Genomic DNA, 14247 nt, shown 5'->3' with positions numbered 1-14247 from the left:
GTTCTTCTCTCTGGCTTTGCAGTTTTTCTTGTAGAGAGATGTTCATTAATTCATTCCCAGGAAAGAAGTGAGTGATGGAGACTTGAATGAGTTTAGGAGAAAGAACTGGTGAGTGTGGCTCAGACAGTTCCTTTCCTGCTCCACACACACAACATTCTCCTCTGAGTAATGTTTGCGCCCAGGGTGACAGCCCTAGGCAAGGGAGTGCAGCTTATGATTGACAGGACAGGGAGTGCTGAGCACTGCTGTTCAGTTCAGTAGTGACCGTCAGCAAGCTGACTTGTCCTAAAAACCTAGTAATATTTCCTTCAGGTTAGCTTTACTACGGACGCTTTTATATGTTGACCTTTACTTCTCTGATGTACATGCCTGGACTCAGAAAACAAAATAGCAGAGAGTATTATTTATTGACTCACCTCAAACACCATTAAACATATTATTTCTCAAAAAAATACATAGAATTAATTACAAGATACTCATTAGGCAAAAGGTTTTCATGACTTAGACAATAAAGAGTTGTTGTTGTTAAACTACAAGGAGCTCTAAGGAACACAGCTAAGTACAACAGAATCAGGAGGACATGGGCTAGCGTGCACACAAGTGCACACATGGAAGCCATGATACTCAGGACCACTGGACACTCCAAGCTTTCTGCCCCCTAATGCATAATGCAGACAAGGGGCATTTTGCAGTGTGTCTAGCAAAGAGAGCAGTCTTCTCACCAGGGCACTCTTAGCTTCAAATCCTGTGTCTTTTACTACTAGTCTGTATGCCATACCATGAGACAAATGTATATACATAAATATATATACACAATGTTTTCTACCCTCATTTACATTGTATTCTTAAATTGAAAAAATAGCATGACTGTACTAACAAATAGGAAGAAGGCAGTAAAATAGCTATTTCCTTTCCTCAGTTCTTGAAGGTAAACAGCTCTTAATGTTGATGCATTACATTCAAGACCTTCAAGAAAAGAAAACCTTTTAAATCTTTACTTTTCTCTTAGTTTCACAGACATCTTTGTAAGATAACTAATACATGCAGCTGGCAGTCACTCTAGGATACTGGTGTTGATGGTGTAAATCAACATAGCTGAAAATGTGCCCATCTATCAGAACTTTAAATGTGTTTATTTTTAATCTATTGATTGTTTCTCAAGAATTTCTAGGAAGAAATAGAATAAATGTTTAAATATGCTTTAAATGTATGTTCTGGGCTAGAGAGATGGCCCAGCAGTTAAGAGAGTTTGCTGCTATTCTAAAAACCTGAATTTAGAGCCCAATACCCACAGTGGTCTATAACTCTAGCTCCTGGGGAACTGATGCCTTCTTCTGCCTTCCTTGGTATCCACGCATATGAGCACACATACTTGAAAAAATTAATTGAAAGTAACCAACTGCAAAATGTATAAGGCTTTATTGGGAACACATTTGGTCTGTTACAATCTGGTATCATATAGTCAGTTAAGGAATTGTAGAATTATAGTATTTCTTTTCCTTTTTGAAGCTAATCAGAATAGATTTTAGAGTTCAACAAAACAACTACCTTCCTGAGAAACTCATTTAATTATCTTAAGTCATAGTTTCCTTATTTATAGTAACTATACATACAATTGTATGTGTATTGTATATATATATATGTGTGTGTGTGTGTGTGTGTGTGTGTGTGTGTGTGTGTGTATATATATATATATATACAGCATCAGTCAGAAGTTGCTGTTTTCATTCCTGGTTCCAAGTTTTTTACTGCCAACATTTGTAATGATCAGAAATAAAATACTCGCTCTCGGCAGAACAGTTTCCTACCACATGAGCTACTACCAAAGGTTCGTTACAGAGCGGTTCTTAGCGTCAGCAGGTATAAGTTCATGTTTTCTATTTCCGTGAACATGAGCATGTCCTTTTAAAAAAGTGGTAACTATCTGCAAAATGCCAAACTTAGGTGGTTTTCATCCAGAATTAAATAAGGTAGTGTAGGTAATTAAAAAACAAATACTACCCAAGCACTTTAATATAAAGAGTATGCTTTAAGTATATTGCTAGACTGGCTCATGCCAAGCACAAGCCAGAAATCTCGTTAGCATATGTATGTCACCTGCATATTTTCACATTGATAAATTGTGTAATTGTCTTCATATTTGAAATCTGATTTATGTATAATCATTTGATGTAGATTTTGAACTTCTTATTTACTGTTATAAGAAGAACATTACTATAAAATTGTAATGTGTTGTTGCCCCCTTTTGTCTTGTTTTAGGAATGGAACATAACTAAACTCTCAATTGAGTATGATTCTGAGCCTTTTGGGAAGGAACGAGATGCAGCTATCAAGAAGCTAGCTACTGAGGCCGGTGTGGAAGTCATCGTGCGCATTTCACATACGCTGTATGACCTGGACAAGTAAGAATTTTTTTATTACAAGAAATTATGTAATGACATTGCCATCTTAGACATTTTAGGTACACTTTTGGGTGATATTAAGTACATAATTGAGTAAGGTTATAAAAATGGGAAATATTTGAATCAGAATTTTAAGAATTAAATGGGTTCATATCAAGCCCTTAGCATTTTATTTAGCTGCTATGACTTTTATTCACTCAGTTGTAATACCACAGTGCATAAGAAAAAATTTTTAGTGTTTCAGTTTTAAACTAAGAAATGCTATTTAACAAGGGGTTTTTTTTGTTTTTGTTTGTTTGTTTGTTTTTACTGCTACCTTGGCCCACTGTTGCCTTTCAGGGATGTCAGCATAATTCAATTAAGAGCTTATTTGACACATTCCATATCTTACTTTGATATATTCTGTGTGATTTTGTAATATGTACACTAGCTTATTCCTTCATTTAGTTGAGATGAAAACTGAAGTCATAACCTACCCAGTTAAGAGTCCTCCGAACCATGGCCTCATATCCCATCTGCCCGTTGATGGGACATGTGGCAGTACCAGAGGCGCTATGACAGGCAGAGTCTGTGGCCAGCTTGCATTTAGAAAGGAGCACACACTTGGGAGATTCAGGAGCTGTCTAAGTTTACAGTAACTTCTGGCATGAAATTGTCTTTATAAACATGAGAATTCACAATTTGTGTATCTATTAAGTAATTTTACCTTTTAAGTTATTTATACATTATAACAACTTAACAAAGCTAATTCTATAAACAACACAACAAACTGATTTTACTTGTGTTAGCAAGTAAATGAATAAAACCATTATTTGATCCAGACAAGCATCTTCCCTTGGTGTTGACTTACTTGTGCTGGTCCTTGGTACCAACACTTCCATCGGGCCCCAGTTTTCTGAGCGTCAGTGGGTGAGGATGAGCAGACAGAGTAGGGTAAGAGAAGTTGCTTCTCAATGGGAGACTCAGTCATATTGTAAAATTAGTTTTTGTTGAGTTGATTGTGAATACATACCAAAGACTCTGTGTGTGTGTATGTGTGTGTGTGTATCTTTCTGTCTGTCTGTGTGCACACGTGTGTAAAAATCTTTTCTATGAGTTTCAGTTTGCTGGTAGATAATTAAGAGACACTTCATAGTGTCATTGTAGCATTATTGAATTCAACAAACTTCATTATAGCCCTATATGTAATATCAAGATATTAAACCAAAACAAACTGTACTTACAGCAGGGAGGATAGCTTTTACTCTGAAACCATGTCTAGACTTAATGCCAACCTTTGGAAGTGCTCCTAGCATCTTTTCCTAGAAGTATTGTAGGATTGAGGTACCTAGTGGTCAGCAATAACTACATAATGTACTTAAATATTAATGACTATACTTAAATATAAATGACTTGGAATTTGGGGTGCATGTATGCATAATATTTCTCTCCTTATCCATGAGGGCATTCCAAAAGCCCTGGTAGCTGTTAAGAACCACTAATCACGTTGAACCCGTATTCACTGTGCTGTCTATCTAAAGAGCACAGCATGGTAAAGCTTGGCTGTAAATTATAAATTATAGGAGGTTAACAATGGTATTGAACATTTAGAACAGTATGCTGCAATAAGTTATGTGAGTCTAGACATAATATTTTTGTAGCACAATTGAACACAAGTAACTGAAACCACGGAAAACAAAAGCTCAGCTAGGGGCAGCTGCTGGGAACAGATAGATGTGCTGAGGTCTGTAACCAGGACCCACACAACAGAAAACAGCTGTGGAGGCTTCACGTCCATAGAGGAAAGTAGGACACAGGAGAAAGAGCAAGAGGAGACAGGGTTTCTCTGTGTAGCCCTGGCTGTGTAGACCAAGCTGACCTGGCATTTATAGAGACCCACCTGCCTCTGCCTCCGAGTGCTGGGATTAAAGGTGCGCCCCACCACTGATAGCATGGTTTACTTTTGCTGATTATTTCTCGTTAGAATTATCAGTCTACTTTAGTTTTATTGGTGCCTCTTGAGATTTATTAAATTGGTTCGTTTTTCACTTGTCCATTTATATTAATTTTTCTATACATGATCTATAGGCTAGTTGAATACTTTGTTAGTTTTTAGTCATAATCCTAAATACTTGCCATCAATGATTTGATGTTTGTATACTGTATTATTTGACACCTAGTAGACATCTAGGAATTCAAGAGAATGGTTTTACATTCATTAAATATTTTTGAGCACATTTTCTGGTCTTATCAGAAGCTAACATTCAAAAGGTCTTAATTGATAAATTTTCTGATAGAAAGCATTTTTGAGCTTATCAGCCAAGCTATATTAGCACTTACTAACTGTATCTTACTCATTCTTGTAACAGGATCATAGAACTCAATGGCGGACAGCCACCTCTAACATATAAAAGGTTTCAGACTCTCGTCAGCAAGATGGAGCCACTGGAGATGCCAGCAGACACCATCACATCAGATGTGATAGGAAAGTGCACGACCCCTCTGTCTGATGACCATGATGAGAAATATGGAGTTCCTTCCCTGGAAGAGCTCGGTGGGTGCAGTCGCTGATGACAAGCACCCAGAGTGCATGGCAACACAAAGTGGACCTGATGGCTGACTAAGAAAAGTCAGAAAGAACAGTCAGGATGGGTAGGGAGATCTGGGGGATCTAGGAAGCTTTAGGGGGACAGGTAAGGGCAGTGTGATCAGAATACAATGTGTGAAATTCCCAAGTAATTTAAAAATATATTTTAAAATACTTAATAGTCATAAATCATTTGGACATTTCACTTCTAATGTATTTTTACTGGAAGAAGAGAAGAGTAAAGAGGAAAATAAAAGAAAAACCCATTAACCAAAAATATCTCATGTGCATTCTTAAAATGTGACTGGCTGTCAGGCGAAGATAGGAGCCATGTGTGGTCCTTGGGGGCAGGAGTCTGTAGTTGGTTGGGGCCAGAGGCCTGTGCAGTCCTGTGTAGTCCTCTGTAAGCCAGTGTAGGCCTGTAGAGTTGTATTTATTTATTTTTATTTTAGTTTTGCAGAGTAATTTGTTTCCCAAGTAAGTGTGGTCAGGAAAACAGTTATTTTTTTGTTTTATAATAATTACAACATTAATGATGTTTTCCTTCCTTCATTTCTTTGGGTTTTTTCCTTAGGCTTTGATACAGACGGCCTGTCCTCTGCAGTGTGGCCAGGAGGGGAAACTGAGGCACTTACACGTTTGGAAAGGCATTTGGAAAGAAAGGTACAGTGTAGATTCCACATAAAGATTTCAGAGATTATCTCAGCCTTGTGTAGATGAGATCAGGCACATCCAGGGAGGCTTACCCGTAAGCTTTAGACAAAGTATGCTGTTGACAAAGGAAGACGGACAGAAATAGTTACAGCAGCACAAATCTAACGTTTGGAAGTCACCATCAGCCCTTTCCTCCCTCCTGCTTCTTCCTGTTGCTGGAGCCAGGCTGCTGCTTCTGTTCTTCCCACCCGTATCAGCTGGCTAACGGGCTGGAGCAGGATTCTGCCTGCAGCCATGCTGCTCTGTCTGAGACTCAAGTGGATCCCATGAGACAGTTTCACTTGTCTGTTTTGTTGGTATCACTGTTAATACATATTGATTGTAGAAATTAACAAGACTCCCATGTATTGATCATGTTCCACCACTCCCTCAGACACTGCTCCCTTTGCAGATGACCCTCATCCTTGCACTCTCCCGTCTCTTAATAAAGCTTACTTTGTAACTTAGATGCATCGGGAGATTCATATACTCACTAATGGTAAGATAGTATAATTATGATCTACTATAATAAGTTATTTAAAGCCTACAAGTTATTTGTAGAATTTTCCTTTAATGTTTTCCAACCATCATTACTCGACCATGAGCATCTGAAACCTTAGGAAAGGCAAGGCACACCATTGTATTCCTTTGACCCAGTGTTCAAAGAGACAGGGTGAAGGTGCTTCACTCCTGATGCTGGGGACCTGATGGTCATTTATTTCACATGAGTGCATGCTGTACATGGATGGCTTCAGGGAAAAACGGGTCACCTTTTAAAGTCCCTTTCTCCAGTTACTAAATCAGAGATCTATAGTGGGATAATAACACATCCCTCAAAATCCTCAGTTTTGAGGTAGAGGTGTGTGTGTGTGTGTGTGTGTGTGTGTGTGTGTGTGTGTGCATGAGCTCAAGTCCTTCCATGTGGTGCTGGGGAGTTGAGCACAAGTTAGTGTGATTACAGAAGTTAATTTAATTGTCTCTGTGTTTCCAGGCTTGGGTGGCAAACTTTGAAAGACCTCGAATGAATGCAAACTCCCTGCTTGCAAGCCCAACTGGACTCAGTCCTTATCTCCGCTTTGGTTGTTTATCATGTCGGCTGTTTTATTTCAAACTAACAGATCTCTACAAAAAGGTATTATCTGAAGCCAGAGTATATTTTTTTAAATACTTTAAAAATTTTTTCTGATAATACTTTTTGTTTTTTAATCGCAGGTAAAGAAGAATAGCTCGCCTCCCCTTTCTCTTTATGGGCAACTCCTGTGGCGTGAATTTTTTTATACAGCAGCCACAAACAACCCACGCTTTGACAAAATGGAAGGGAACCCCATCTGTGTTCAGATCCCTTGGGACAAGAACCCCGAGGCTCTGGCCAAATGGGCAGAAGGCCGGACAGGCTTCCCGTGGATTGATGCCATCATGACCCAGCTTCGTCAGGAGGGCTGGATCCACCATTTAGCCAGACATGCGGTTGCCTGTTTCCTGACTCGTGGTGACCTGTGGATCAGCTGGGAAGAAGGGATGAAGGTAATGTTCTGACTGACGTAGCGTTTGCAGGAGTCTGTGGCTACACTGAGGTGTGCTCGTGCACATCTGAAATCCGAGCAGCAGCAGCCTGGGAAGCTGGGTAAGGGGAAGCTTCACATCTTGGGCTGCAGTGTGAGGTGGGGAAGAGCTTGGCTTGTGGGGTGCAGGGCTGCGCTTGTCCGTTCTGCAGGCTTTCCAGTGGATAAGCATGTGATGCCCACAGTAGAGACACAGTTTTCAAGAGCAAGGTATGAAACTCAGACGGGCTCGTTAAATTGCTTAGCCAAGAGTCATTTCTACAGTTAAACCTTCCGTCTACTAAGAGCGCTATTACTGTTCAGCAGTCTGGCCTCTTGTGGTAGTAAAGGCCTGCAGTCTGATGATGCTACTTGATAGACATGAGAAGACCTGGACTGCAGGTCACCCTGGGCCACATTGTCGGCTACTTTTAAGAGTAAGAAAAGTAATTGATTGAGTAGATGTATTTATATGGCAATCTCTGTCATACCCATGAGCGCTTAGAAATAGTGAGTTCACATTACATGAACTGTAAGCTATATCATCTTCCCTTACTTTACCATTTTACAAATCCTTTAATGCATATTTTGAAGCATACTGCGTTCCATACCATCACCATGAAGTTATACTTAAGACCGTAACATGTGTTGTCTGTCTTGCTACATTAATCTTTCCAATTTAAAGAATGTTTCTTCTTTTTATTTTTTTTTAAAAAGACTTTTAAAAATTTATCTGTGGGTGGGTGGGCTAGAGGACTTGTTGGTTCGTTTTCTCCACCATGTGGGTTCTGGGAATTGAACTTAGGTTCTCAGACTTGGCAGCAAGCCCCCTTACCCAAAGAGCCATCTCATCTCCTTAGGGGCTGTTTCTAATGCTGTTCTTTGATTTTTAATTGTTAAAGGATTTGTTTTCTATCACTTGTATCTCCTAGTACCTAATTAACAAGTTTATTAATACATTATTTTGTTATATTTTCTTTGGATCAGAGAATGTGAAACTTAAACTATAATGCTACTGCATTTATGGTACCTTATAGCAGCATGATCCCTTTGTCTAGGCAGCACATCCAAGTTTCTATATTTCTCCTTGTGATTTAGTTGGTGATATTTTTGCTTTCTTAAAAGTGGGATACTACCCTTTTTTATTACGAATATCTTACAGCTCTTTAAAACTCAATGATTTGAGTAATTTTTTACTCTTCCCATAGTAGCATTTCCAAGGATATTGTCTTAGTTATTTTTCTATTGTCATGACCAAACACCATGACTAAGGGAACTTATAAACAAGAACATTTAATTAGGGTCATGGTTTCAGAGAGTTTGAGAGTCTGTGGCCATCTTGGTGGGAGCACAGCAGAAGGGAGGCTGGCATGAATGTGGAGCAGGAGTCAGGAGCTTACTTCTGAGCCACAAGTATGAAGCAGAGGGAGGGAGAGAGATTGCACACCCAGGAAATGACATAGGCTTTTGAAACCCTAAGCCCACTGCCAGCGACTGTCTCCAAAGAGGCCACACTTCCTGATCCTTCCCAAACAATTCCAACTACAGAACAGGTGTGTGTGTGTGTGTGTGTGTGAGTGTGAGTGTGTATGTGTGTGAGTGTGAGTGTGTGTCCGTGTCCTTTCTCTCCCTTCCCCTCTCCCTGTCCCTGTCTCTATCACACACACACACACACACACACACACACACACGCACGAGCTCTCGAGTGTGTGTGTGTGTGTGTGTGTGTGTGTGTGTGTACGCCTGTGGGGCCTCTTCTCATTCAAACCTCCACAGTTATAGAAGTAAATTCTATCCAGAAAGCTGTATTTCCTGTGTGTTCTTTCCCAGAAATTTCTTATTAGAATACAATGTGTATTTTAGAATGTTTAATTTTCAGTTCTGTCTAGATTTTCTTGTCTTGAGTTTTGCTCTGCAGTGACCTTAGAGATGCTCTTTGGGGAAATATGTATGTACATTGCTTGTTTACTATTTCTTCCCAAGGTCTTTGAAGAGTTACTGCTTGATGCGGATTGGAGCATAAATGCTGGAAGTTGGATGTGGCTGTCCTGCAGTTCCTTTTTTCAACAGTTTTTCCACTGCTACTGCCCTGTGGGTTTTGGTAGGAGGACAGATCCCAATGGAGACTATATTAGGTAAGGGTAGTTATCGTTCAGTTTGAAATAGCTAATCCAAGGAAGATCTCTTTGTGCTTAGCAACACTTAAGCAACACTAGTATTCTCTAGTATTTCAGGGCATGGTGGCACACACCTTTAATCCCAGACCTGGGCTGCAGAGGCAGGCTCATCTCTGAATTCAAGACACTCTGTGTTGTTGGTGGGCAGCAGGACTGAGAGGAGTGACATAATTTCAGGGCTATAGATGTGCTTTTTTTATTTATGATTCATATTTTATTATAATATGCTTATAGTGGCGCTGATTAAAAAAAAAATTCTTCCTTCTCCCAAAAGGCGTTATTTGCCTGTCCTAAGAGGCTTCCCTGCAAAATATATCTATGATCCTTGGAATGCACCAGAAGGCATCCAGAAGGTAGCCAAGTGTTTGATAGGAGTTAATTACCCCAAACCGATGGTGAACCATGCTGAGGCAAGCCGACTGAATATTGAAAGAATGAAGCAGATCTATCAGCAGCTTTCCCGGTACAGAGGGCTAGGTATGTTGGTCCCCGTCACCTGGACGTCTCCTTGTCAGCTCTGGTCATAATTTTTTAAGGCATTTTTTTATTAGATATTCTTCATTTACATTTCAAATGCTATCCCCAAAGTCCCCTATACCCTCCCCCCCAACCCCCCTTCCTGCTCCCCAACTCACCCACTCCTGCTTCCTGGCCCTGGCATTCCCCTGTACTGGGGCATATGATCTTCACAAGACCAAGGGCCTCTCCTCCCATTGATGGCCAACTGAGCCATCCTCTGCTACATATGCAACTAGAGACACAGCTCTGGGGGGGTACTGATTAGTTCATATTGTTGATCCTCCTATAGGGTTGCAGACCCCTTTAGCTCCTTGGGTACTTTGTCTAGCTCCTTCATTAGGGGCCCTGTGTTATTGCATATGCCAGCAAGATTTTGCTGTCTGGTCATAATTTAATAGGCAAATGTTTCCCTTCAGGTCTTCTCGCCTCGGTCCCTTCTAACTCTAACGGGAATGGAGGGCTCATGGGCTATGCTCCTGGAGAGAATGTCCCGAGTTGTAGCGGCAGCGGGAATGGAGGGCTCATGGGCTATGCTCCTGGAGAGAACGTCCCGAGCTGTAGCGGCGGAAGTAAGTGAGCCATTTCTGGACTTGGTAACATACAGAGGGTAATGACCAAATCCACTCTTAGTGAGCCTGGTTGGAATAGGTTTTACTTTTTGAAAAGCTGTTTTTAAAGCTAAACATGTTTGTGTTCGTGCATACAAGTGTACATGTATACATCCCCTCCCTCCCCCCTTTAAAGATGTTAAAGATGCAAAATATCATTGCATGTAGTTGATATGGAGTCAAGCTAAAAGTCTTACACAGTGCATGGTAAGGGTTTTGTTTTATGTGGTTCAGAGAACGAGCCCAGGTAAGCGGTGCCCACTAAGCACCTCTACCATCAAGATCAGCTTGAGTACAAAGTGAGACTCAGACCTATTTTGAGAATGCTCAGTACTTTTTACTCTTACTAGGTACACATCCACTAGAAGCTAGCTTAAAAGGTTGGTAGTCTGCAGGCCTAGCTGACCAAGTCACCAGATACCTGCATCTGTGCATCTTCCTTTTGCACACGAGTTTGTCTTACAAAGTCTTATCTGAGAAACTGTTAGTTTCTTAATCAATTTTCAGTATGTGTGATAGTAGTGTCAAAAGTCCCTCTGTGGGCTGAGAGATGGTTTGGTGGCTAAGAGTGCTTGCTACTTTTACAAAGGACCCAAGTCAGATTCCCAGATCACACACCAGACGTCTCACAAGTGCCTGTAACTCCAGCTTCAGGAGTCATATACCCTGTGCTGGCCTCTTTAGATACCTGCGTACACGTGCGCGCGCGCGCGCACACACACACACACACACACACACACACAGTGTACATAAAAACAAGCAGACACACAGACAAATGTAACTTAAAAATACGTATCTGTATTCCTTAGAAGACAGTGTATATTGGAAATTTGCATCATTACATTAGCTTTCTAAGGCTACAACCAAAACTCATGTGAGGCTGAGTAATAAGATTCAAAACAAACATCACTTCAGAAATGCTTTTTTATTTTAAGTTACAGCATGTTGTAAGCTGTTATTAAGAATAAAGCTTTTTCTTCCTCTTTTTTTTTTTTTTTTTTTTTTTTTTTTATTTATTTATTATATATAAGTACACTGTAGCTGTCTTCAGACACTCCAGAGGAGTGTTCCTCTTTCTCCACATCCTTGACAGCATCTGCTGCTGTCACCTCCTCTTTTTTTTTTTTTTTTTTTTTTTTTTTTTTCCTTTTTTATGGTGCTGAGAGTTGAAGGCAGAATTTTTATGCTGGGAGACAAAATTCTACACACTGAGCTATATTCCCAATCTGAGAATAAAATCCCTTTACGAAGTAACTGTAACCAGAAAGTTCTTAAGTCTCTGTGAAAGCTGCATGTATGCGACCTTCCAAGGATTCGTTTTGTGGGGAAGAAAACACGTGGCTTTCCAGCCAGTCTTGTACTGAGAAGTAGGGACTGGGCTGCCCCTGACAGTAATCTCCCGGGCGGTGAGTGGTGGATCCTCACTTGCTGTCTGAGAAAATCATCACAGGAAGGTTAGCTGGCTTACAAGACCTCACGGCTAGTAAGTAGCTGCATAAGACTGAATGCAGCTCAGGTGCTTTCCACTCCAGGAGGCCTGTACTGTTTATAAGGTGAAATACTGCTCCGCTGGGACCTGACTCACCCGAAAACAGCAGCCAGTGGTGACAGTTTACTGCAGTCATGATCCTCTGCAGGCCTCCTGTAATTTGAAGTAAATCTCTGTATGTTGTTTTGAAAGGTCTTTCACCTCTCTTGCTCAGTTCTCAGCCGGCCTTGTCAGCCCCCACACAAGTGTGAGAGACAGAAGCTTTGGGGAGCACTCTGATGACAGGCAGATGGGCGCTAGTTGGCTCTAGGTGCCTGACTGATGACCTGTGTGTGACGGGACACACCACTCCTGAGCCCTTCATTTGGAGTTATCCTTAAAGGCTAATAATCATGATAGCAAGTTAAATTGAGCTCCTTTTGCTTCATAAATTTATGAAATAAGATCTTTTTCATGTTACAGAAGAATTAATCATGGGATTACTATAATTGTGTAAATGATTGCCTACACTACCTTTGGGGATGTTTCTCTGAAGTGTTTAAAAGACATAAAGAATAGAAACCCACATAGCACTGATAGGTCTGAAGTGTAGAGGGCAGAAGGTGAAGACCTGAGTCGCTGCCTCATTGAAGAGTGGGTCAGGGAGCAGACAAGGCTGGCTTCAGAAGATGGTGGACTGCGTCTGCTATTGTCAGATGGAAGCAAGAGCATGTCAGAACTCAACACTGTGGAAAGACCTCAGGGCTCGCTCTGCACAGGGCAAGTCTTTCTTTTGTCAGGAGGAAGCTTTCCTGACTTGAAAAGATGTATACACTTTAATTCCATTGCTTTATTGCCAAGCCTATCCTTTCTGGGGGTTGTTACTGTCAGTGCCTGACATGGCACATCCAGGTTCACAATCCTCAGTAACATTTTTGTGTGGTACTGCTGCTAAGCTACACATGGACCTCTCTTTGGGAGGATTTTTTTTTAAATGACTGGAAAATTTCTAACCTCTGCAAAACAAATTACATTTTTTTCATTTTTATACTTTTTTATGCTTAGGAAATTTGTCATAGACCCAATTGTGTCTTACTGTACTTTTTATAGTGAAATAACCACCATCTATTTTCTAGTTTTAATTTCATTTTTGGTGTACTATTTTCAATTAAAAACTGTCTGTTCATCAGCATCATTGCTCACCAAGCACTGTGAGGTTGTGCTTTGCACAGCCACATAAAGTGACCAGCCATGGATCGCCGAGTCCGGGACAGTGAGACAACCTGGAAAAAAAAGAGCCAGGCTGACTGGGGCAAGATGGTTACTGTCTACCTGCTGGGGTAGAGGGGAATGCTGATACAGAGGAAAACCTAGACGTGCAAATGTACAACACAGCAGGGCTTTGGAGAAACCATAGCTTGTGGAAAAGCAAGCCTGAATTTACTGTGTAACCCCCAAACCCTACTCCCACCTAGTCTCCGCAAAGGAAACACATCTTCCCCACAAGCTGAGAAGTGCTTGTTTATGACAACTTAATAGTAAAGTATGTAGTGTGCCCACACAGTCAAACGTTGCTTATAAACAGCAACGTATATCTTATGTATGACCTCAAAAACCTCATATGAGCCAGCTGGGAAAAAGAACATCTCGCAGAAGTGGCAAGTCTTCAGAGCAGTGGTTCTCGACCTTTCTAATGCTGCGGCCCTTTAATCCAGTTCCTCGTGTTGAGGTGACCCCAACCATAAATGTATTTTGTTGCTACTTCATAACTGTAATGTTGTACTGTTTGTGAATATCCTGTGGTTTCTGATGGTCTTAGGAAACCCCTGTGGAAGGGCTGTTTGACCTGTGCCCCAGGTCATGACCACAGGCTAAGAACCAGTGCTTTAGAGTGAAAGTACGTTAGTGTTCGCCTTGGACCCAGGGATGAAATGAGTGCAGTGGGCGGGAGGGACTTCCAGGCGTGATGGGAAACTAGGTGAATTTAGTGACTGTGAGGCCATATGTAACCCTCTGGCCCTGTGACCCACTCACCCCTGCTAGCCACACCTCAGAGCTAGAGCAGCAGTGCTCCAGGTGCTTGGGTTCTGGTTTTCTGACCCAAATTAGCCTCAGAAAACTCAGAATATCCTGGGGCAGCCTTTGTGTACCATGTGTTTTGCATAGACCCACCCCTGCTAGGCAGACACTAACATACTCTTACATAGCAAGAACTCATTGTGAGTTGTTCAAGGTTTTGTGTGTGTGTGTGTGTGTGTGAGAGAGAGAGAGAG

General features: G+C 41.1%; 1 protein-coding gene across 1 annotated transcript in view; it reads left to right on the top strand.

Moving 5' to 3' along the window:
* Positions 1 to 14247, top strand: part of Cry1 (cryptochrome circadian regulator 1) — a 53783-nt gene that overhangs the window by 31662 nt on the left and 7874 nt on the right. Inside the window, exons 3-10 of the mRNA XM_021174197.1 lie at positions 2260 to 2402; positions 4751 to 4935; positions 5543 to 5631; positions 6653 to 6793; positions 6874 to 7185; positions 9186 to 9337; positions 9654 to 9856; positions 10315 to 10467. Of these exons, the coding sequence (XP_021029856.1) occupies positions 2260 to 2402; positions 4751 to 4935; positions 5543 to 5631; positions 6653 to 6793; positions 6874 to 7185; positions 9186 to 9337; positions 9654 to 9856; positions 10315 to 10467 (1378 nt within the window). The remainder of the gene's footprint in view (positions 1 to 2259; positions 2403 to 4750; positions 4936 to 5542; positions 5632 to 6652; positions 6794 to 6873; positions 7186 to 9185; positions 9338 to 9653; positions 9857 to 10314; positions 10468 to 14247) is intronic.

The sequence above is a fragment of the Mus caroli genome, chromosome 10 (assembly GCF_900094665.2).
Source record: "Mus caroli chromosome 10, CAROLI_EIJ_v1.1, whole genome shotgun sequence".
Lineage (NCBI taxonomy): Eukaryota > Metazoa > Chordata > Mammalia > Rodentia > Muridae > Mus > Mus caroli.
This window is presented reverse-complemented; position numbering and strand designations above follow the sequence as displayed.